We start from the raw sequence: 22,426 nt of genomic DNA on the forward strand, positions 1-22,426 counted from the left end.
AGCAAGTTTTTATGCAGCGGATGCCCTTCCAGCCGCAACCCATCTCTGGGAAACATCCACACACACATTCACACACACACACACTCATACACTACGGACAATTTAGCATACCCAATTCACCTGTACCGCATGTCTTTGGACTGTGGGGGAAAATCGGAGCACCCGGAGGAAACCCACGCGAAGGCAGGGAGAACATGCAAACTCCACACAGAAACGCCAACTGAGCCGAGATTCGAACCAGCGACCTTCTTGCTGTGAGGCGACAGCAATACCTACTGCGCCACTCCCTCGCCCACGAATATGTCATTTTTAAAATAAATATATGAATGAATAAATGAATAAATAAATAAATAATAAAACTATAGAAATCTAGACTATTCTTTAAAATAATTTTACATCATTTAAAAAGAAATTATAAAAAATACAATTTGTAGTATTTTTAAATTTTAGTTTTATTATTTAAATTACTATACTACATAGCTACTTACAACTGAGACACCAATTGTGCTTTTGCCAGATGTCCTTTACTTATCTTTGTTGTGCTGCATAAAAGCGTCTGAAAGACTTTTATACGTGTAACTTTCATTGTCGTTTCAACAAATTTTGATTAGACTTCAGCTATTCTTCAGTTCTCTTTTTGAAGCTGTTCTGAGACTTACCGCTTATGTGCCAGCTGCATTCAAAAAAGTATTCATTCATTTTACAATTTTAAGATGTTCACTTTTGTTTGAGTCTTCTTGACTCTGTGTGGTTAATACAGCGTTTTCAGCTAAAAATATTGAGAGATACACATACAGCACTTTTAACGATAGAGTGCAGACATAATGAGAGATATCTTCAGCACATAAAGACTAAAAATTCAAACCACTGGCTATGTCCCTGAAGAACATTTAGAGACTCAAAGAACACAGAAATGGACTTTAGCAGTGCTGAAAGGCTTGACCTGACCACTGAACCACTTATAAAATTACAAGATGCATGACGAGACTAAACAACATGTGGCAAGTGATGTCAAACAAAATGGTATACTTCTTTAAAATACCATCATGTTTAATTTTACAGTTCTTTAGAATACTGTAACAGGTGAAAAGTATAGACAAGAGTGCAGTCAGGTTGGGCAAAAATACACTGAAATGTATTTAAAAATAAAATGACAAATACCTCAATTTTAGGTGTTTCAAAATAAACTGCAAAACACAGCAGCCAAACAGGTATCAAAATAAAATACATTATTTTTCTATTGTAAAAATACTACAAAATACTTTTGCAAGGGAGCACGAACTTTGCTCGCAAACCTTCCATCATTTGGCCTATTCAAGCAGTGCTTTCATAATTAAACAGACACTGTGGCATAAACAATGTTTGATAGCAACAGATTTTCTCTGACCATGTTTTAGCAGATACTCTGCCACCTTGTTCACCTCTACTCCTACTGTACATGAGTAGATATCTATAAAATGTTTTACTTGTGTTTCTTATTTATTTAGTATAATTTTTGTACAAATGTCATACAGAAAGTCCCGTTTAATGCAGATAATGAGTCGGAACATACTACTATATCTGTTGATTATGTTTTAACCCATTGTGTGGCAGTTAAAATTTACATAATATCTGTAAAATGATTATTCAACCTCTTAAGGGTGCAGTAGGTTATCTGCCAAAATGCTAATCGGTTAGCATAATATCTTTGAAACTCAGTCCCACCCCTGCTGACTAGAGCCATGCCTCCAGAAATCACAAACGTGCACCTTAAAGATGATCGTAGATAACCAACTAGATCATGTCAATTACGAATGAAAAACTGTATTATATCTAGTAGGTTTTCACCTTCAGTTGTAGTTAACAAGCAAAACTTGTCATAATGTGTATTATTTCATGCGCGCAAGGATCGCTGGTCTCACTCTCATGCGCTTTGTCTAAAAGCGACTGTATGCTTAGTGGTTGGCTGGTGGAATGCGGAAATTACACTTAATACTAAGCTATACTTACATGCTATTTCAGACCAAATATTTAGGAGAGGCATGGTAAACAATATCGGGAGCACCTCACAGCTTGTCATTGTTCAGAAATGAATCGATGTGATGTGAAAACTTCACCTCAGTAAAGCATTCTAGGCGGAATAGTGCTATTTACTGATGTTTTGTTAATAAAATCTACATTATCAATGTTGTCAAAGGTCTCTTATGAAACTGAAAATAGTCACATCAATCTTCACCGGAATATTTTAGTGACTGAACAACACTTATTTGCATATAACCCATTCGTAACACAACACAATCTACATCAGCAAGACTAAAATAATTTTAAAACAAAACATTACCTGTCTAAAAGAAATACTTCAGCCATAGTGTCATCCTTCCTTCAGCCTGCAAAAGTAACTCAATATCGATTCAGGATTTTAAAAAACTTGATTCAGCATGTGTTTTTACCACTGTCATTTGAGTCCACGCGACAGCAACACAGCTAGCTGCCGGCTTTCTGGCTATTCTGAATAGACTAAAATGCTGTACTATTATTATTATTATTTTTAATACAATATATTGTCCCATTTTTACATCTTTAGGCATACATCTTACCTCTTCATTAACTATATTAATGGCATTTTAAACAGCCAGTGAAGTACTGTAGGTATCACCACTGTAGGATTATATGCTATGCTTAATTTCCTTCCATACTCCAGGTATTAGCCACCTTCAATTCAATCAAATCAATTTTCTGTTCTGATTTTAAGCCTAGACAAATAACTGAGAAAGCAAACATTTAGACACATTTTTATGATGTCATCATGCAAACTTCTTACAAAATATTTTACAGTATTTTTAATACAATACAACCCAATAGCTAGTATTTTGATACAAAATCTTCCCAAAACCAAATTACAGACCACTATTATTTTGTATTTGAAGTTTGTGTATCAAAAATACTGCCCATCCCTGAGTGCAACAATGGTTTATGTACTACAACACAGCATCGCACTGCAGCAGAAGTGACAGGATCATGCAGAGATCATTGGATCGTTCATTTCAAACTCACATAGACAGCTTTCAAGAATGATAACAGACTTCCCTGCTAATTCTGCACCTCATTGAGACAAGTACTACATCAACCTTACTGCTCAGGAGGAAATAACAGCTTGAGAAAAAAACTCTGACCCACTTCTACTGCAAGGCCATATGCTCATGAAGCACAAAAGTTGGAGGAGTACTTGGTTGAGGCACATTTTCATAAGTAAGGTACATTTTGGTGACTTTGGGTTTACGTATTTAAAACACAAAAGGTACAAATCTCACATTGCTTTATATGCACAAATCAATCTAAAATGAATGATGGTTACTGCATCAATGAGAACAACATCATACAAAATAACTCACAGAAAACCCCTTTGTAGTGAAAAAAACATAAAGTGTTCTACATCATACTGCTAATAACCATTGTTGACGAAACCATCAGACAACTGTAGTAGGAAAATCTTACTGTGTGCACAACAAACATGTTTTACTGCCTTGAAAATCCCTGGAAAAAGTCTGATATTATCTAAAATGAATTCAACACCATATTAACTCTTGAAGACCATTGCTAATTTTGTTAAATGATAAATAAAAAACAAAAAGTAAGAAAAAAGCAAATATAAGTGAATAAACAAACATACCATTTGATAATGCCTGCTGAAGCTCTGTGTCTGATATTGCCCCGCTCCTGTCTTTATCAACCCTGGAGAAAACAGAAAAAGCATTGATCATTTACTAGCCAAAATACTGTAATTCATGTTCGAAACGTGTTTGCTTCATAGTGATTGAAATACATGAAGAGACTCTTACTGTAATGGGACAAACATCGGAAACAGGATGTCAGCATGGTCAAATGAAACTGAAAGTAAAAGCTTAGATAACTTTTTTAGATCTCCGAGTCTAGGCTTCAAACATACAACAATATACCAAAGAAAAAATGACATTTTAAAACGCTTTTTGTCTTTTGAGTTTACATTTGGGACATTACAAAAGAGTTTCTTGTAAAGCCATTTGATTTGTCCTTTCATTTCCTCATATAATCATTCATTGATGTTTTGAAGATGCAACCACATGCTAATATTTTTATGATTCATTTCAGCCTAGGCATGTCAGCAATGACTAAAAAAAAGTGGGGAAAGTCTTGTCTCACACAGAGCGAGTGGACTATTTCTGCTGTTGGGAGTGTCTTTTCCATTACACATATGCCATAAATCAGAAAGAGGACACATTTCCATTACAGGCCTTTTAAAAGGCAATTTAAAAGAATAGTGTTCCGTGTGGAAGTAGCAAGTATTATTGGTTGTGTTTTGTAATAAAGATAACAGTAATAAGGGATTTTTACAAAATCCAGAACTACGATACTGTGAAACAAGCACAAAGCAATATTTGTTAGCATTAGCAGTAAGCATTAGCATTCTAACAAAACACCAGTATTTCTAGGCAGCTGGAGAAAAAACATAGAAAAACAAAAAAGTGACAGGCTAGAGAGAGGCCTCCTCAATGATTTGGACACCTAAACCATTAACCAAAGTAAACTGTGAAAGGAATGTCTTGTTGGCTTGTTTATCCAGCAAGATCCTGCCTAACTGGGCAATATTTGAACTTGTGACTCTTTTTCACAAGGAATTCTGAAACAACCGTCAACTTCAGTTACACTTCATGTATGAGTAAAAATGGATAAGAAGTGGTTTGAGAATCATTTGATTTTATTTACAAGCTGAACTAAGCCAGAGCTTCCATTCAAGGAAGCTATGATCAGGAACATGTGGGTCATTAATCACTTTTCCTAAAAGTAAAGTGGGAAAAATACTATCTATGTCTATATTCATTCCACTTTCTCAGAAATTAGAAACAGTGCCTTTGGCAAATACTGTTTAAGTAATTGTATGAAAGTGATCACACTGAAAAACCATACCACCAAGAGCCCGAGAAATTACTAAGAAAATACTAAGGAGAAACATTGAAAGAACACCTTTGTAATAAAATAAAGTGCATCTGCCACATAAAACATATGACATGCCAGAGTAATTGATGGTTCATTCCACTGTGGCGACCCCTGATACATCAGGGACTAAGCCAAAGGACAGCAAGTGAGTGAGTGAGTGAGTGAGTGAGTGAGTGAGTGAGTGAGTGAGTGAGTGAGTGAGTGTGTGAGTGAAATAAAATAAATAAATAAATATATTTTTTAAAAAGTCAATTAAAAATAAAAACCTATATATAACAGAATGTTATAAATTGTAGATATGTGGTATACAGTAATAAAACTAAATATTTTTGTTACAGTAATAAGAACCATATTTTTGTAATTATCCATAGTAGGCCTATAAATTGGGTCTATATGTGTATACTTAATAAATATACTGTATAGATGGATAGCTGTTTTTGTAAACATATCATTACAGTTCCTTACATAATACTTAAGGAATTCAACTGAGGTTTTGCTATAATGAAACTTTAACCATGTATAGACAGATAGCTCTTTTTAAAAACATATTTTAAAACATATCATTATCACAGAATCCTTATGAAAATTAACCATGGTTTTGATAGTAACCATGTTTTTAAAATAAATAAAGTGCAACGTGTTGTGTGTGTCTATGTATTGATTACCCTTTTATATACCTATAGGTTCACCACAATTAGAAATACAGTGGTAAAACTATGGTAAGTGACAAAAGAAAAAAAAACATTATCAACTTGTGATTACCATCGTTTAACTACAAAAAAGTTTGGTTTTGATTTTAGCTTTATGTTTAGGAGAGTAAAACTATGGTCAGTTTTCGTAGGGAAAGTATAATCTTTTTTTTGGCAGTACATGTGAATTCTAAAAGATGACCGCCCTTGCAAAACTAAATAAAACTTGTATATATGACCCTTAAACTTAATATACTGCCAAAATATGACCTTTCAGTTTAATATTGTCATGGAAACTCTTAAATAATGAACAAATCTGACTCGCATGGTATATATGACAGATAAACACTGGTGACTCACGAGACATTCACAAGTCATATGACCAAGGGACGATCCTTTCATTTTGATACTGAGAACATTATTTTAACAGGAATGTAGCCGTGACACTGACACTGTTGAATCTGTTTGAGCCCTAATTCATATCATATTCATATCAGTGATTTCACTACTCCAATGATAATAGTGGTCAGTTCTCGTTACTTAGTTAAAAATAAATTTTAACCGGGTTACTTTAAACTTGAAAAGTCATCTTGTAAAATATAACACTGTCAAAATAGTCAGCAGATACACGGTATGTACATATGACGAAAAAACAAAAAAGCGCGACTAGAAGAAGAAAGTCTCGTGTGAAGGGCCCTTGAAAGACTCAATCCTCTGCAGTATTACATAATTCATTACTATAGAGGCAAGCAAGTTAGTTAAACCAAACCAACTCACTCTCGCTCTTTTATATGCGTGCGCGTGTATAACGTTACAGGAAGATTGTATGGGGTTCAAAGCTGCCACAAACTATGGAAAAGCGTGTTCGTGTTATTCTATAATAAAAGAAAAAAATAACTGCATGATTTGACTATGAAAAACGAAAGCTAAAGACAGAAGAGTCTGCTTTGACATGACAAGCAATGGAAAAACGTCGGAAGTAACTTCGAAATATTACAGTCTATAAACGTCTACTGGAGTTTAACAATTAATTTCGTATCTACTTGTACGTGACTTGCAAGGACAGGCTCTTTCCTGCTACGCTTGTCAAATCGACAGGCTTTCAAATGCGGCGGAATCGGTGGTCGTGCTCTCACTCACCTCTGAAATATATTCCATAAAAAGCCCTGATCCGGCGGCGCGCTGTTATAATGAGGCGGTCTGTACTGGTTATGATATGCCATGTCCACGGCTTGCTCCTGTAAACGCTCGGATATGCTCTATGAGCAGCGAGATTCAACTTGCTTAAATCTGACTCTAAAAATTCTTCACGCAGAGGCGTGGCGTCAAACTCCCCACTTCCCATTAAAAATTAGAGGACGTCACACGCTAACGCCCCCTTAGAACTCTCCCGGGGACTTTCCGCTGATTTGATTGGCTCGTCTAATGCCAGCGCGGAGTGTTTGCGCTAAATGGGCGGGGCCAATCGTCTGACTAATGGAAAATATGAACTGTTTCTAAATGAAATATTTGTTTTTGCTTCAGACTGACAGATTTCCACCGGATTTTTCCCCACAAAGAAGGACATTCAAGGCCAAAGTGATAAATATGATAGCGACTGTAGAGTGGCATAATTTACTGAAAATAAAATGTCACATAAACAATTTGTCATTGTGTCACCTTTGTGAAACTATGAAATATGCGTTTGCAAAACAGATTGTTTTTAAACAAGTAGCAAAAATATAACAACATTATGAACAGTTATTTGGACTATCGGATGTGTGTCAAAACCTATTGAATTGTTTACCTAGGCAGCGTTTTAGACTTCAAGCGCGCAAATGTGCTATCTATAAAGGCAGCGTTCTATGCTTTGAGACGCAGCCGTGTCGTCTGTCAATCATTCCTTACAGAACTAACGTTATCTTGTGAAAAACTGTATTGATTTAGCGCTAGCCTGAGGAAATTCGCATTATCTCCCGGTAATTTTGGCAGGACTAAAGTGTGACCAAAGTTATCAGATTAGATTTTTATTGAGATATCGATTGTGTTTAGATTGACGTTAGTGTAAAACTGAACTCTCTGAGGTAAAATGTTTTATTATCCTAACGTGCTTCAACGCCACACCGGTTGCTTCTCAACTATCTGGTATGTACCTGACGTTAGCATAAAAGTTATGATAATAATAACAGTATTATTATACAAAGAATTGGTTTGAAGACTGATCCATAAATAAATAAATAAAATTGATGCTATCTACTTGCTAACCAATCTGAGGTAAAATTACGTTAACTAACGTTAACTTAACGTTAAAGTTTTGGACGACTGGTGAACTTCATAAATGAAATCAGCTGATGCTCTTTAAAATATATAAGCAAAAAACGAATAAATAAGTTATATTAAACCTAAGTTACACTTTAACAGAATATTGAAAACAACGCAAAAACATCCGGTGAGTGTTTGTTTGTTGAAATTTGGTTGTTTTGTTTTCAGGTTGGCTGCTACTAAAGGCATCAGGATTTCCAGAAGAGATTATCTAAAGGTCAACGTCAGAAGAACATGGTCAGATAAATCTTTATTTTACCATTGAAACTGCTACCATATCAACCTGAATGATGATGTATGAAGCTATTATTTTCAGGTTATCTTGCTGTGATTTTAAAATGCTAATCAGTATATTGTGTGTAACGTTATATTATAGTGAGGACATTGTGGATTATGTGATGGTCCAGGTTCCTCCAGTCCATCCCAGTCTTCCCCGGCCCCGTTTTTCTCTTTACCTGTCTTCTCAGCTTCAGTATGGTGTAATCATTGTCTACCATCGCCAGTGTGCTTTTCTGCTGGGTGAGAGAGATAGTTTATTATTGTTGAAGCGCTGACTATATAGTCATGCTATAGCCTACTTAACATTTATTTTCAGCACAGCACTCATCAATCCAGCCCAAACTGATCAAAGCATGATAAATGAACAACATTACCTTTAAAAAGATGTTCACTTTAGTCCATCTACAGGAAATTACAATAATTTCTAAAGGATTCATTCATTCATTCATTCATTTTCCTTCCGCTTAGTCTCTTTATTTATCAGGGGTTAGCCACCGTGTCACCCAAGATTCTTAATATATTCTCTAATATATAAATTATGTCACCATTTATGCACCTTTTATACATTTCTTTCCTTTCCTTAATGTAACAATAAACTTTGGAAAATGCACATAATGAAAAGTAGAAAAAAACGAAGTCAATAGGGTCAAAACTCAGCAGACACACAATGTCATAAGATGTTAATATTAGGTTAGATTTGGGTCACCAGACATCCAATAACAACATTAAATGACGTTGATAATTTGTTGACTTTAGGTTGTGTTGAAAAGTGACTAAAGGCAAATCTAGACTAAAGTCTAGCCAAGATCTTAAAGGGTCACGAAACACCAAAACAAATTTTTTGAGCTGTTGACAGTCATATATGTGTCCCACACTGCTAAAAACACTATTAGGACACCTCTATTTCACTAAAAAGTGTAAATTGGTTGTTTTTGCATTATTTCAAGCAAGTTCGAACTACCGGTTTGAAACGAATTTTTGAAGCTGCGTCACAGCCATGACATAATAGCCTGTATTCCAGCGTGCAGACTGGGCGTCTGTGCCAGAGTGAGTCTTATTACGTCTTACAGTGTGATGCATTAATGCATGAGTAAGGCTTGGTTCAAACCAATCAGCGCGCTCTATTGTGCAACTTCATTAATATTCATTACTGTCAGAGTGTAGATGGCAGAGACGCCACGTTGTGTTGGCAAAACAAGCGTGAAGTGTTGCTTTTATAGTTTGCTGCAGTTAAGTTTTGTTTTCATTTTCTCTCTGTGAGAGCTCAGCTGGAGTCACGTGTGGATTACAGTGTACGCGACGCGCGACAACAGTAATTACGTGTCTAAGGAGGAACATTGTTTACCTGAGAGCTGTTCTCAACTGCAAACGCTGAGATCCAGATTCGATTTAGTCTCCTCGTAATAAAGACGCGGCTCTAGTTGCAGGTGATTGTCCTGTCTCTACAGATTTGGTAAGTGAGCGACCTTTGTTTATTCAGTTCGTATTTTATTCGTATCAAACAAACTATTGCAACGAGTGTAAACAAGTTAGCACTAACAGTTACAACCAAACTATAACCTCGTGTTGGATTTTGTGACCGGAATAACACACGCGGCTTTCTCACACTACCTGCCGTGTGCATCTAAGTTTCCGGGAAATGCTGAGTTTTTTTCTCTCATTCGCCGTGCGGTATCAAACATTGCATGAAAAATACACGCTTAGAGCAGTTCCTCGAATCAAATATCTCGTTTGTCGGGAGGGACATGAATGAATTCCCTGAATGAAAGAGCCAAACTGCAGTTAAAGTCCACCATTTAATAATCTGGCAAATAATTCGACTACAGATGTCCATGTAAACACAGTCACTTTGTCCGCTGTGGTTGTGTGTTTTTGACTTGTGTTTTCAGCGCGGCCAAATAGACACTCCCACACCCTCCCACTTTAGTTCCTCCGACACTCCCCCTAAACAGAGCTGGACACGCCCACTTTTCTGACTTTTTCCAAAGTAGAGGTGTGAAAACACCCTGCTGAAACGAGGGGGTTTCATGGCCCTTTAAATCAAGGTCATATTTACATCAAATACTGACATTTATTCGTCAGGTATGGCAACCAAAATCCAATCTCTAATAGAGGTTGTCTTACAGCCTACAACAACAAAATTTGTAAACGCCAACTTATCCAGCATATTTTTTACACAGCAGATGCTCTTCCAGCTGCAACTTGTGACTGGGAAACATCCATACACACTCATTCACAAGCATACACTACAGACAATTTTATTTTACCAAATTAACCTATAGCGCATGACTTTGGGCTGTGGGGAAACCAGAGCACTCAGAGAAAACCCACGCAAACACAGGGAGAACATGCAAACTCCACACAGAAACGCTAAGTGACCTAGCCGAGGCTCGAACCAGCGACCTTCTTGCTGTGAGGCGATCGTGCTACTCATTGTGTCACAGTGCAGCCATGTTAAGAGACAATACTTTTTTAAATAAAAGTATATATTTAAAGGAATAGTTGACCCAAAAATTGTAGTTTACTCACCATTTACTCAAGTGGTTCTAAACTTTTATGAATTATTTATTTTTTGTTGGACACAAAATATGACATTCAGAATCATGTTGTAAGTGAGCAGGCACTGACATCAATAGTATAAACAAAAATAGTCAACGGATCCTGCTTTACAACATTCTTCAAAATATTGTCTTGCGTTCAACAAAAGAGAGAAACTCAGACAGGTTTGGAACAAGTGGATGCAGAGTAAATTATTACAGAATATTCATTTTTGAGTGAACTATCCCTTTATTTCAAGTCACTCGTATTTATATATTTATATAAAAGCGACTTTGTTTCAGAGTCGCTTCAACAGTATCAGTGTTGTATAATTTGTCAGCTATACAGCAGCTCTGCAGAAATATCTGAAAATATGACCAAAATCTGATCTACACTACACATTAAATAAGGCATGCTTCTTTTTTTAAAAAAAATGGTTGACCAAAACAGGGCAATGCAAAACATACATGCAATTATGGCCTATCTAGGCTTATTATTCTTCTATTCTATTAATTACACTTAATACTTGTGGTCAGTCTCCTCTGGTCCTAAACACTGTGTTTGCCTTAACCTGTCCATAAAAGACAAGAGTGTATATTCATATAGCACACTACATCATCTTATATTGATCAGCATTTTTTCTAAGCAGAATAAAGATTTGGCTTCTTTTGTTATTACAGTTTAGGAAAGCTGCCAACACTGGCACTCAGGAACAGATTAATGCTGTCATGCAAGCTTCTCTTGGTAGTCTCGCTATAAAACACTGTATTGAGTGCATTTAGAGATTAGCCTGCAGCCAATAAGCAACTGTTAATCAGTAAAACAATTTAAGTAAGTTGAGATTAAAAGCATTCATCAAAATGACATGGCGATCTCAGCAGAACAATGAGATGATGACAGATGCGTAAACTGATGTTCTCTCTTCAGTGCAGCATCTCAAAGAAAACAACTTAATCTATAGATGTGTTTAATTTACAAGCATTACTACATTAAATATAACAAATATAAATATGACATGACCTTGAAGTGAAATGTGGAAAATAATATTTTACACCACACATACTTAAGCTTCCATACCTGTCAACTAAAAACCTTTTATGAAAACTGAGCTTTACAAACACGGAAGAAACCACGAGGTACATTAAAATGAAAATGTTAACGCATAATTTGCATTTGAACACCTGCTTGGTATTCATTAGCATCCCACCCCAAAAAACAACAGGGTTTAAAATTTCCCATTGCACAAAAGTTACTCAATCACTACAGAATTCATCTGGATATGAAAGTCTGGTTACACTTTAGATTAGAAAACCCATATTCACTATTAACTAGCTGCTTATTAGCATTAATATTACTAGCAAATTGGTTGTTTATTAGCACTTATGAAGCATATACTGTATTAAGACCTTATTCTGCGAAACCATATGATCTCTTTATCTTCTACTTAAATACGGTAGTCAACATTTGAAGTGGATTATCACTTTCTATCAAAGTTGTCCTAAAACTATTGAACAACACCTATTCTTGTCCTAGGATAATTTTGAAAAACATTTTTTATTCACTTTGAATGTTAACTGCTTTATATCTATTCCAATAATTACCAGTACTTATTCCATAATCATGCTACCAGTAGCAGTATTTAGTGGGTTATTGAGGATAAAATCTTAGTTCTAAAAAGTTTAATAAATCTTAAGTATTAATAAATGTTTTCCTCATTTTAAAGTGTTACCAACTGTTTTTAGAAATAGAGCAGTACAATTGTACAATAAATTTTCAGGATTTCAGCAAATTAATTCAGCATGTAGGTTTCACACTCCTTTTCGTCATCATCGCTGTGGGGTGTAATATTCTGCTTTATGGATATTCAGCTCATGTTTCCGTATACACATCTATGCATATATTTATCTATATATCTATGTGTACTTGTGCCTGCTGCTTACAATAGTGCTACTGTGACATGGCAACACTGGTAAAATTATATATATTATAATTAGGGGCAGTATGGTGGTTAGCACTGTCGTCTTACAGCAAGAAGGTGACTTGTTCGAGTCCCGGCTGGGACAGTTGGCATTTCTGTGTGGAGTTTTGCATGTTCTCCCCATGTTCATGTGAGTTTCCTCTGGGTGCTCCAGTTTCCCCAAAAGTCCAAAGACTATAGGTGAATTAAATTGGCAGTAGTGTATGTGTGTGAATCTAAAACTGTATGGGTGTTTCTCAGTTTTGGGTTGCAGCTGGAACGGCATCCACTGTGTAAAACATGTGCTGGATAAGTTGGTGGTTCATTCTGCTGTGGTGACCCCTGATAAATATATAAAATAAATAAATAATGTTCCAATCTGATTCTGTTGCATACCTGAATAAACATCTATTGGAAACTATTATAAATACAGTGGTGGCAAAAAAAACCTTAATAAACACTTGAAACATTTGAAAATATTGACCTCTGTTTGTCTTCTGATTTAATTTCATAATGTTCATTAAGCATGCAGATGGGTGCTCTAAGCAGAACAACAGATGGAAGTGAGTCATATTGTTTTTATTCACTTTTGCAGCAATTACAGGTGCACATCTACTGTGTCACTATTTCCTAAACTAATGTTCTCCCATACCTGACAATGATTAAACAAGTAATTTGGCTTTTTATGTGAGGGAACAGGATTGTGTAAATTTTAACAGTAGGCCTAGTTTGTTTTTGTTTTTAATAAGGAAAGTTAACCAAATCTCCTCTTGATTGCTCTTATCTTTGGTTTATAAAGCATAATTGTAAAGGCCAATAAAAAAAAAAAAAAAAAAAAAACAACTCAAACCACTTCAATATGATTCTAAAAATTTTTGGCCACCACTGCAAACTTTTTTGTATGAACATTGCTAATTTTCTATTCGATTTTATTGTGTCGCAATCAATGAAAACTGAGATGAAACTGAGAGCTACTTCTTGGGTACCGATCAATGTGGAGGGTTACCAGTTTGATAAACACTTCTCAAATAACAAATTTCAACAATGATTTAACAGGGTAGGAAATACCCTGTATTTAATGTTTCAATGTGCAACACTTTATTTTTATATATCTCTGCAAATATTAACATTTTTTAAATGATTACTTCTATATTAGATGGAGCTTACTGGTAAGTGGCGCTATGGTGAGCTATTTTTAGAACAGGCCTGCGGGCAACATATGTGATCCTCGCGGGCTACCTGGTTGGTGACCCCTGTTTTATTGACTTGTGTTAATTTAAAGTTATTTTAATTATTGGGTTAATTTCAGTTATTTTTTAAAAACATTTTCAAGAATTTCTATCCAATAAGATTGTTTAGCACTAACTAAAAAAACTATTTACACAATTAAATGCAATTGAGTTTTATCAAATAACAGTTTAAATAGATTTGTATGTATATTTATTATGTCATACATTTCAAAGTCTCTTAGTCTTATTTGAAGATATCCTAAATGAGCTAAAAGAGCCATGTTAAACATATTATGTACATATACAGTTGATTGAGCCTAATCTATATCAAGATCTAATTTTAGGACTGTTATTGCTCACTGAGCAGAGCAACAAACTGAATTTTTGCTAATTAAGCTGCCAACACCCAAAGCATGGGTGCTTATGCAAGGTGGTAATATCAAAACTCAAAACATTACATGAAACTCTTCTAAATCTTCAAACTAAAGTGAAGATTCAACTCTAACAAGTCTTTCTATTAACTTTAAACACCTAAGATTACTTTTTATTGTCAACATTTCCCTCTCTTAATTCAATCCCACACAAAGCATGCTGGGAACTACAAATCACTTAACCAGGTGGATCAACACAACTTAATTTAGCTTAATGGTTTACAAATTTAAGTGGACTGAATATAAAATAACTTTTTAAAAATTGGCCAAAGAAATTACAAGAATTGTGTTGTTGCATCACTTATTTGAGTGCACAGTCTAAAGACATGCGGTATAGGTGATTTGAATACACTAAATTGTCCATAGTGTATGTGTGTGAATATGTGGGTATGGATGTTTCCCAGTACTGAGTTGCAGCTGGAAAGGCATCTGCTGTGTAGAACATATGCTGGATAAGTTTGTGATTCATGACTCTGTGGCGACCTCTGATGAATAAAGAGACTAAGCCGAAAAATAAATGTATAAATGGATAATTATTAAAAAACGTTTCCAGTTTTGATTTTAAGCCAAGATTTCAAATTTTTCAGTTTCAGCTCAGAATTTTAATTTCAAAGATGGTGCATTCCTCATGTAAATGGTCAAGAAAGGGTGTAAATGGTAATGTAAATTAAATTATGATTAAAAGAAGTATAAAATTAACAGAAACCTTGATGTATATTATAAACAAAAACATCTACATAAGTAGAAATGAAGGTAATAAACAATTTGTTATTCATTCATTCATTAATTCATTTATTTTCTTTTCGGCTTAGTCCCTTTAATAATCTGGGGTTGCCACAGTGGAATCGCCAACTAATCCAGCATATGTTTTACACAGCAGATGCCCTTCCAGCTGCAACCCATCTCTGGAAAACATCCATTCACACTCATACACTACGAACAATTTACCCTTACTAATTCACCTGTACCGCATGTCTTTGGACTGTGGGGGAAACTGGAGCACCTGGAGGAAATCCAGGCGAACGCAGGGAGAACATGCAAACTCCACACAGAAATGCTGTGGCATAATTAGGATCGTAATTAGGCTCAAACCAGCGACCTTCTTGCTGTAAGGCAACAGCACTACCTACTGTACCACTGCGTCGCCCTAAATAATTTTTCCTTTTTACACATGAATGCAGGTGTATTATTCCATAACATTGTCGTTATATTATATTAAAATAGACTTAATTTTCTGTGGGCGAAGCAGTGGCGCAGTAGGTAGTGCTGTTGCCTCACAGCAAGAAGGTTGCTGGTTCGATCCTCAGCTCAGTTGGCGTTTCTGTGTGGAGTTTGCATGTTCTCCCTGCGTTCGCTAGGGTTTCCTCCGAGAGCATCGGTTTCCCCCACAGTTCAAAGACATGTGTTACAGGTGAATTGGGTAAGCTAAATTGTCCGTAGTGTATGAATCTGTGTGAATGAGTGTTTGTGAATGTTTCCCAGAGATGGGTTGCGGCTGGAAGGGCATCCGCTGTGTAAAAAAAACTTGCTGGACAAGTTGGTGGTTCATTTTGCTGTGGCAAACCCAGATTAATAAAGGAACTAAGCCGACAAGAAAATGAATAAATTTTCTGTTTTATTTCCCCACAGAGGAGGTCCAGCAGACCATCGAGCGACTGCTTCGCTCAAAGAGACACTTGAACATTGACATGCCAGACAATGATAGGTCAGATTCAAGGTCGTCACTGTCATGTTGTGTCACTAATGTAATTCATTCTGACACAGACGTTCATATTGTTCTTACACACTCATGACAGTTGCTTACATCACCGCTGTTGCTAGGATTTGCCTTGAGAAACTGTTCTGGGCTTGTGTTTCCTCCTAGGTTGGTGCTGAATGTCCCTGACTCCCTGTTCCAGCTGGAGGAGGCAGAATGGGCACTGGAGCCATTTTTTGGAGTGATGGGAGTTGATTGTGTTCCTAGTCCTTGCTTGTCCTCTCAGGTGATGAACTAAAGAATATACATACAGTCTTTATGAATTATGCATTAGTACCATATTTAGAGACCAGAATATCATAAATACCCCCTAGCAACCGCATAGCAACATGAGAAAAAACTTCCATCACTGTGGAGTTCATAAAAGTGAGTTTAAAGGGTTAGCTCACTCAGTGCCTTAGGCAGGGTTATTTTTTCTGCAGAGAGATTTTTGAGTATATTGTCTCGTGCTGTCTGTTTCTTTTGCATTCAAGCACATTCAGTTTTTTAAATCAGATGATCAATCCTATTTTTTAGCTTGTCTGTTATGCCCTATAATAGGATTTCAGCAAATGTAAAAGATTTGCAACTTATGTTGTATTCTGTTAAAGGTTCAGGACACCCTGGAGAACTTTTTTTTATATTAACAGATTTGTGTGTGTTGAGCATCAGTTAAGACAATGTTAGCACCTGTCAGCTTTAATTGTGGGGAAAACTGGATAATTTTGAGCTTTTGTCAGCTAATTTCAGCTTGTGGGTTTAAAATGGTTTTTGGGGCGGGATCAAAATCCAAAATCGGCGCAGAACTGCAAGTGCAATGATGACGCGTCGGTTTCTCATTATTATTCATAGCGGAGTTTTCTTATCCTATGAGAAGAGCCGGCAGCTTAATTATTCATGAGAACACGTGCTTTCCGAAGGCAGACCTGCCAGTTTCAAGCAAGCAGTGAGACCAACGGCCGTTCATGAAGGCTCGTATGTGTTTGTTTCCATGATCCACTGGGTTTGTTGCATGTTTTTTTCCCGCGATCCTGTCAGGGCCGATCATACAGCAAAGCTGTGTGTGTGATGCTAGCATTTTTGTCGGGTGAGCAGTGCGAGAATTGAAGAATGGCGGACGTTGACTTTTATCAGGAGTTCGTTCACATTCAGACACATCGCCGTGCTGCTGTGTTTGACTAAATCCTCTATGTTACCAGCAGGGCTAATGGTTAAAATAGGCACGTCAGGAGACCTGCTGCACTGAGTCTGCATTCAAGATCTATAATTTAGACACGGGGATTGAGGGAGAATCCTCATTTAGTTATAGTGTTTACATAAACACACTTATCTTTATAATGATATAAATTGTGGTAATGTGTATATAAAATTACGAATAACAAATGTTGCAGGGCATTAAATTACTGTTTATTTCTTTGCATTTTAACTTTGTGAACTATAAACTCATGCGTCTCCTCACGGTTTGTGTCTCAATTTGTGAGCTAACTGTCAACAACAGTTATTCGCTCCCCTTCTCCCCTGCTGGCCACGCCCACTCCTGCCCGATGCTTGCGGAGCTCCACGCCCATTAATCATGCATCTTTTGAAAAAAATCTGAAGTAGACTTTAACCGAAAGTGGGGGGTGTCATGGCCCTTTAAAGGGGACCCATTATTCTCATTTTTACAAGATATAAAATAAGTCTCTAGAGTGTATATGTGAGGTTTCAGTTCAAAATACCCCACAAATAATGTTTGTAACTTTTTGAAACTCTTTTAAGCTTTGATCCTAATTATGCCAATTATTGCTTAAAATGCACAGATAAACACAATTGTTTATATTGTAAAGATAATCATGTTTATATAAACATTATAAATAAGGACTTCTCCCCTGCTGAATCCCCGGGTCTGAATGCAGACACAGTGGACAGCACTACAGCAGATCTCTTTCCCTATCTATTCCAACCATTAGCCCTGCCGGTAATCTGGAAGATTTTAAACAGCACGGATATAGGCGTTGTGTCTGAATGGTAACGAACTCAACTGATAAAAGACAAAGTCCGCCATTCTCCAATGCTGCACACAAACAGCTTTGCTGTATCGGCCCAGACAGCATTGCAGGGAAAACTATGCAACAAACCCCATGGAACATGAAAACAAATATGACAAATATGACCCTTTTTGAACGGCTAAATATTGCGTGCTGTGCGCAGCCACAGTCTCACAGCTTGGCAGGTCTGTCTTTGGAAAGCATGTTGATTATTTAAGAAGCAGGGACTTCTCTTTGGTAGGGTTGAGTACCGAAACCCGGTGCCATTATAGCACCGGTACCTTGGTAACCGGTATGCACTCGCTTATGCACGCTCCCTCTGTGTTCGCGGCACTTGCTATCTTTGTGAAGGTGCTGCGCGGATCAGTTCCCTGCATTCGTCAGAAGTTGACGACCAAATTGACACAGGTAATAAAAAGATTAAACTTCGGTCATGTTCATGTTGTGAAACACTATCAAAATGTCCACCGTTGATGATATCAGACTTCTGTTTTCAATAGCGATTTTAACACTTAATATAGGAAGCCCTTGGCTATGCAGAGACCATTTTTAATCAGAAATATAGTGTACATAGTTATAGTTAGGAAATGAAGTCTTGAATTTACAGTCAGCAAGCTACTAAAAAACAGTATAAGACATTGATGAAATGCAGTTTTCAGTCACGCTCAGTAAGTCATGTAAGTCATATTCAACTCGTTTAGTTTTGCCTTGATTCATTTTTGATTTCCATCTTAAACACATGATGTATTTACAGCACATTTTTAAACATATTAGTTTAACTAATTTCTAATATCTACTGTTTTATCTTCCCCATGCTGACAGTCAGTGCAGAACATTTTAATAGTTATTTTGCAAGACAGTTATATTCAGACAAAGTCTCTTTAAGAATTTTATAGTCTTTTATTCAGATTAAAGTGTAATTTAGAATTAATCAGATAACTACGAAAGTTAAAATAAGTAGTCAAATTATTTTGTAACTGATTTGTTGTGTAAATTAAAAATATACTGTAAATATTTCTTAAGGAGGCTAATAATACTGACCTTATTTTTTTAATTAAAACGTCTTTTATTCATGAAATAAACAATAAGAAATAAGACTTATTATGACTCCAGAACAATTATTTTTTAGGAAACACTGTAAACGTTTTCAGAAACATTATTTTAAATAAATGGGAGGGCAAAATAAATTGACTTCAACTGTAGGCCTGTTAAAGTTTACAGGTGCAGCAATGTGCCTTGATGTACTTGAATGTTAGAAACGTGTTCTCCTACACCAGTATAACGTTACTTGTCAAATAAGTGAACAAGGAAGATTATTTTGAGTTTAAGTTATTTAATTATCTTGTTTATGAAGACTGCAGAATGATGCATAAAAACAAAGGACTTCGAATAATGTTTTAAGTATTTTGTGATGTATATGTTAAAATGTGCTCTGCCCAACCCCCCACAGGTTAATAGTAAGCTAATGTAATTACATAATGCAAATCTTAAATTCATGCTAACCAACAAATGATCAAAGGAAATGTATTAATGTAATACAATATGAATTGAATGAATGTAGAACAATATGAATGTTTACTTTAAACTGTAATTAAAATGTTCTATTAAAATGATTTTTTAAAATATTTTGTCAAATAAAATATTTTTGAAGAGTCATCCACCATCAATTTGTGGCTAAAAAGTCGGTTCAGGCACCATTTTGGCACCGATATCGTTTTAAAAGTATCGATTTAGCACCGGTATCGAATAAAAACCAAACGATACCCAACCCTACTCTTAGGATAAGAAAATTCAGTCTATGAGTATTAATAGGAAACCGACACATAATTACTGGACTTTGATCCCGCCACAATAATGATTTTAAAACCGAAAGATGAAATTAGCTGACAATTAGTATTGTCAAAATTATTCAGTTTTATCCACAATTAAAGCTGACAGGTACTAATGTTGTCTTTATTGATGTTCAAGACACACAAATCTGTTCTCAAAAATTTCCAAGAAAGTACTCAAGGGTTTCTTGAACCTTTACATTCAAATGAGATTATGCTACAAATGCCTATATGTCAGCATAGTGGCAGATTCAAAACCAAGACTAACTTCATATGCTAATGACGGAGAGATTGTCACTAATTGTCCAGACTTTTACTTTTTTACTTTACTCTGATGACATGTACAAAGGGTAAATGTCAATCAAAGTGTTACTACAGAATGTTGTCATAAAGTGTGATTATAAAAATTTAATTAATAAATGTTTACTATTTAAGTCTAATTATATTCAGATATCGCTTCCACACAAATGTGTTTAAACACTGTTTAAAAACGATTTTTGCAAAACAGATCCCCTTTAACATTAAACAGGTCAGCCATTTTAAGTATTTGTTTGTTTTTAAAAGTGTACTTACTACTTACTCTCCCTCAAGTGGTTCCAATCCTTTATGATTTTCTTTTTTCTGTTGAACACAAACGAAGATATTTTGAAGAATGAAAACCTGAATCTGAAAATCTGAAATTATGAATCTGAAAACCTGTAACTACTGAATTACATTGTAGGAAAAGAAATACTATAGAAGTCAATGGTCACAGGTTTCCAACATTTTTCAAAATATTTTCTTTAGTTTTTAACAGAAGACAGAAACGTATTAAGGTTGAAAACTAGTGTGTAAATGATGACAGAATTTATCTTTTTGGGTGAAATATCCCTTTAATTATTTTCACTTGTATTTTTTTAAAGCATAATAAAAAAATATGTTTGCTTCAGCTTGCTGAGGGCACAACACCACATTTTGAGACAGTTAAAAAACATTTCTTTTTTTTAAGACCAAAAAAAGTAGCAATTTAAAAAGCAATTTAAAAAATGTCTTGTTCGTGCTCTTTCATATAGTGCTACTGAATAGCAACCAACATTAAGTTTTAAATAAAGGCCCAAATGTTCTAGAATGATCTTGTGTTGTGTTTAGTATATTCTGGTGCTATACAATAAATTTAATTTGTTATTTAACAAAAACCTTTATTAAGGGCATTGGCACTCTATCAGTGTGGCAGTTCAATGCAACTCAAGCAGAAAAATAATCAATTTAAACATTTACTGCAGTGTTTAAAAAGCCCAAAAAAAGTATCAGTGTTGTTTCTTCACTGACTTTAATATATTTGCAGACCAGTTGCCTGAATGATAAGTACTGCCATTTCTGTTGGATATTGGAGACATCAAACAGAAAACAAATGCTAAAAATAAAAATAAATGAAACTATTATTATATGCTAATATATTTTTATACATTTTGCCTTTTGAAAATTTGTCAACCATTAGTAAGTATGAAGTATGAATAATTGCATAAATACAATGCGAAAGTTTGGCCACCCCTGATAACTTTCATAATTGCAACCTATAGCCTGCTGGCCTTTCAAAACAGCAACTTCAGTTGGATATACTTTATACTCTGGAGAAAAAAAACAAACATTTCACTTCTGATATAACACTTATTTAATCAACAGATACGATGCAATTTACAAAAACAGACAGGTGCAAAAATTTGGGCAGAATAATGACATCAATCTTTCGTACAATCATCTCTTGCTGAAATAACAGCCTGTAGACATTTCTAATAGTCAATGATAAGTCCCTGAAATCTTGCTGAAGGCATTTTGGGCCATTCTTCCATGCTAAATTTCTTCAGTTCAGCCAGGTTTGATGGGTGCCGAGTGTGAACGGCACTTTTCAAATCAATCCAGAGATTTTCGATGATGTTCAAGTCTGGGGACTGGGATGGCCATTCTACAACATTGTATCATGTTTGAGCAAGATATCCTTGGTAGATCTGAAACTGTGCTTTGGGTCATTTCCTGCTGAAACATCCAATCCTGGAGTAACTTTTGCTTCTTATCTGATTTCTAAACATTGTTCTTCTTCAGAATTATGCAACCTTCAACTGTGACAAGGTTTGGGGTACGTGTGTTTGCCACACATCCGCACAGCATGATAAACTCTGCACCATATTATACAGTAGGGAGCAGGTTCCTCTTCGGGAATGCTGTGTTCTTTTTCCACCTTGCAAACATCCATGGTTGTGGCATCTTTTCACAGTATATTTTTCCAAAATGGTTCAGGCTCGTCAAGATGAGCCTTTGCATACCTCAAACATAGATCAGAATGCCGGAATGTGTCATTTCATTTTATTACACATAACTTTATATGTAAACAAACTAGTTTTGGTTTAAAAATGTAAATCTTTTTCAAATGCTTCCTAAGTGTCATTTAACAAAGAGTCATAAACCAAAGATTCTTACAAAT

The 22,426-nt window shown here is 35.6% G+C and overlaps 2 protein-coding genes across 3 annotated transcripts in view; one reads left to right on the forward strand and one right to left on the reverse strand.

Annotated features, from left to right (window-relative positions):
• Window positions 1–6,937, reverse strand: part of pdcd6 (programmed cell death 6) — a 60,553-nt gene extending 53,616 nt beyond the window's left edge. Inside the window, 2 exon segments of the mRNA NM_200950.1 lie at window positions 3,650–3,711; window positions 6,783–6,937. Coding sequence (NP_957244.1) covers window positions 3,650–3,711; window positions 6,783–6,865 — 145 coding nt within the window. The 5' untranslated portion in view covers window positions 6,866–6,937.
• Window positions 6,938–7,324: 387 nt separating this feature from the next.
• rec8b (REC8 meiotic recombination protein b) overlaps window positions 7,325–22,426 on the forward strand; it is a 45,329-nt gene continuing 30,227 nt past the window's right edge. The window contains exons 1-5 of one of the 2 annotated variants that reach the window (XM_068217116.2): window positions 7,325–7,766; window positions 8,112–8,180; window positions 8,320–8,462; window positions 16,007–16,082; window positions 16,242–16,359. In XM_068217116.2, the coding sequence (XP_068073217.1) occupies window positions 7,711–7,766; window positions 8,112–8,180; window positions 8,320–8,462; window positions 16,007–16,082; window positions 16,242–16,359 (462 nt within the window). In that variant the 5' untranslated portion in view covers window positions 7,325–7,710. 2 annotated transcript variants of the gene reach the window in all.

Source organism: Danio rerio, chromosome 24 (genome assembly GCF_049306965.1).
Source record: "Danio rerio strain Tuebingen ecotype United States chromosome 24, GRCz12tu, whole genome shotgun sequence".
NCBI lineage: Eukaryota > Metazoa > Chordata > Actinopteri > Cypriniformes > Danionidae > Danio > Danio rerio.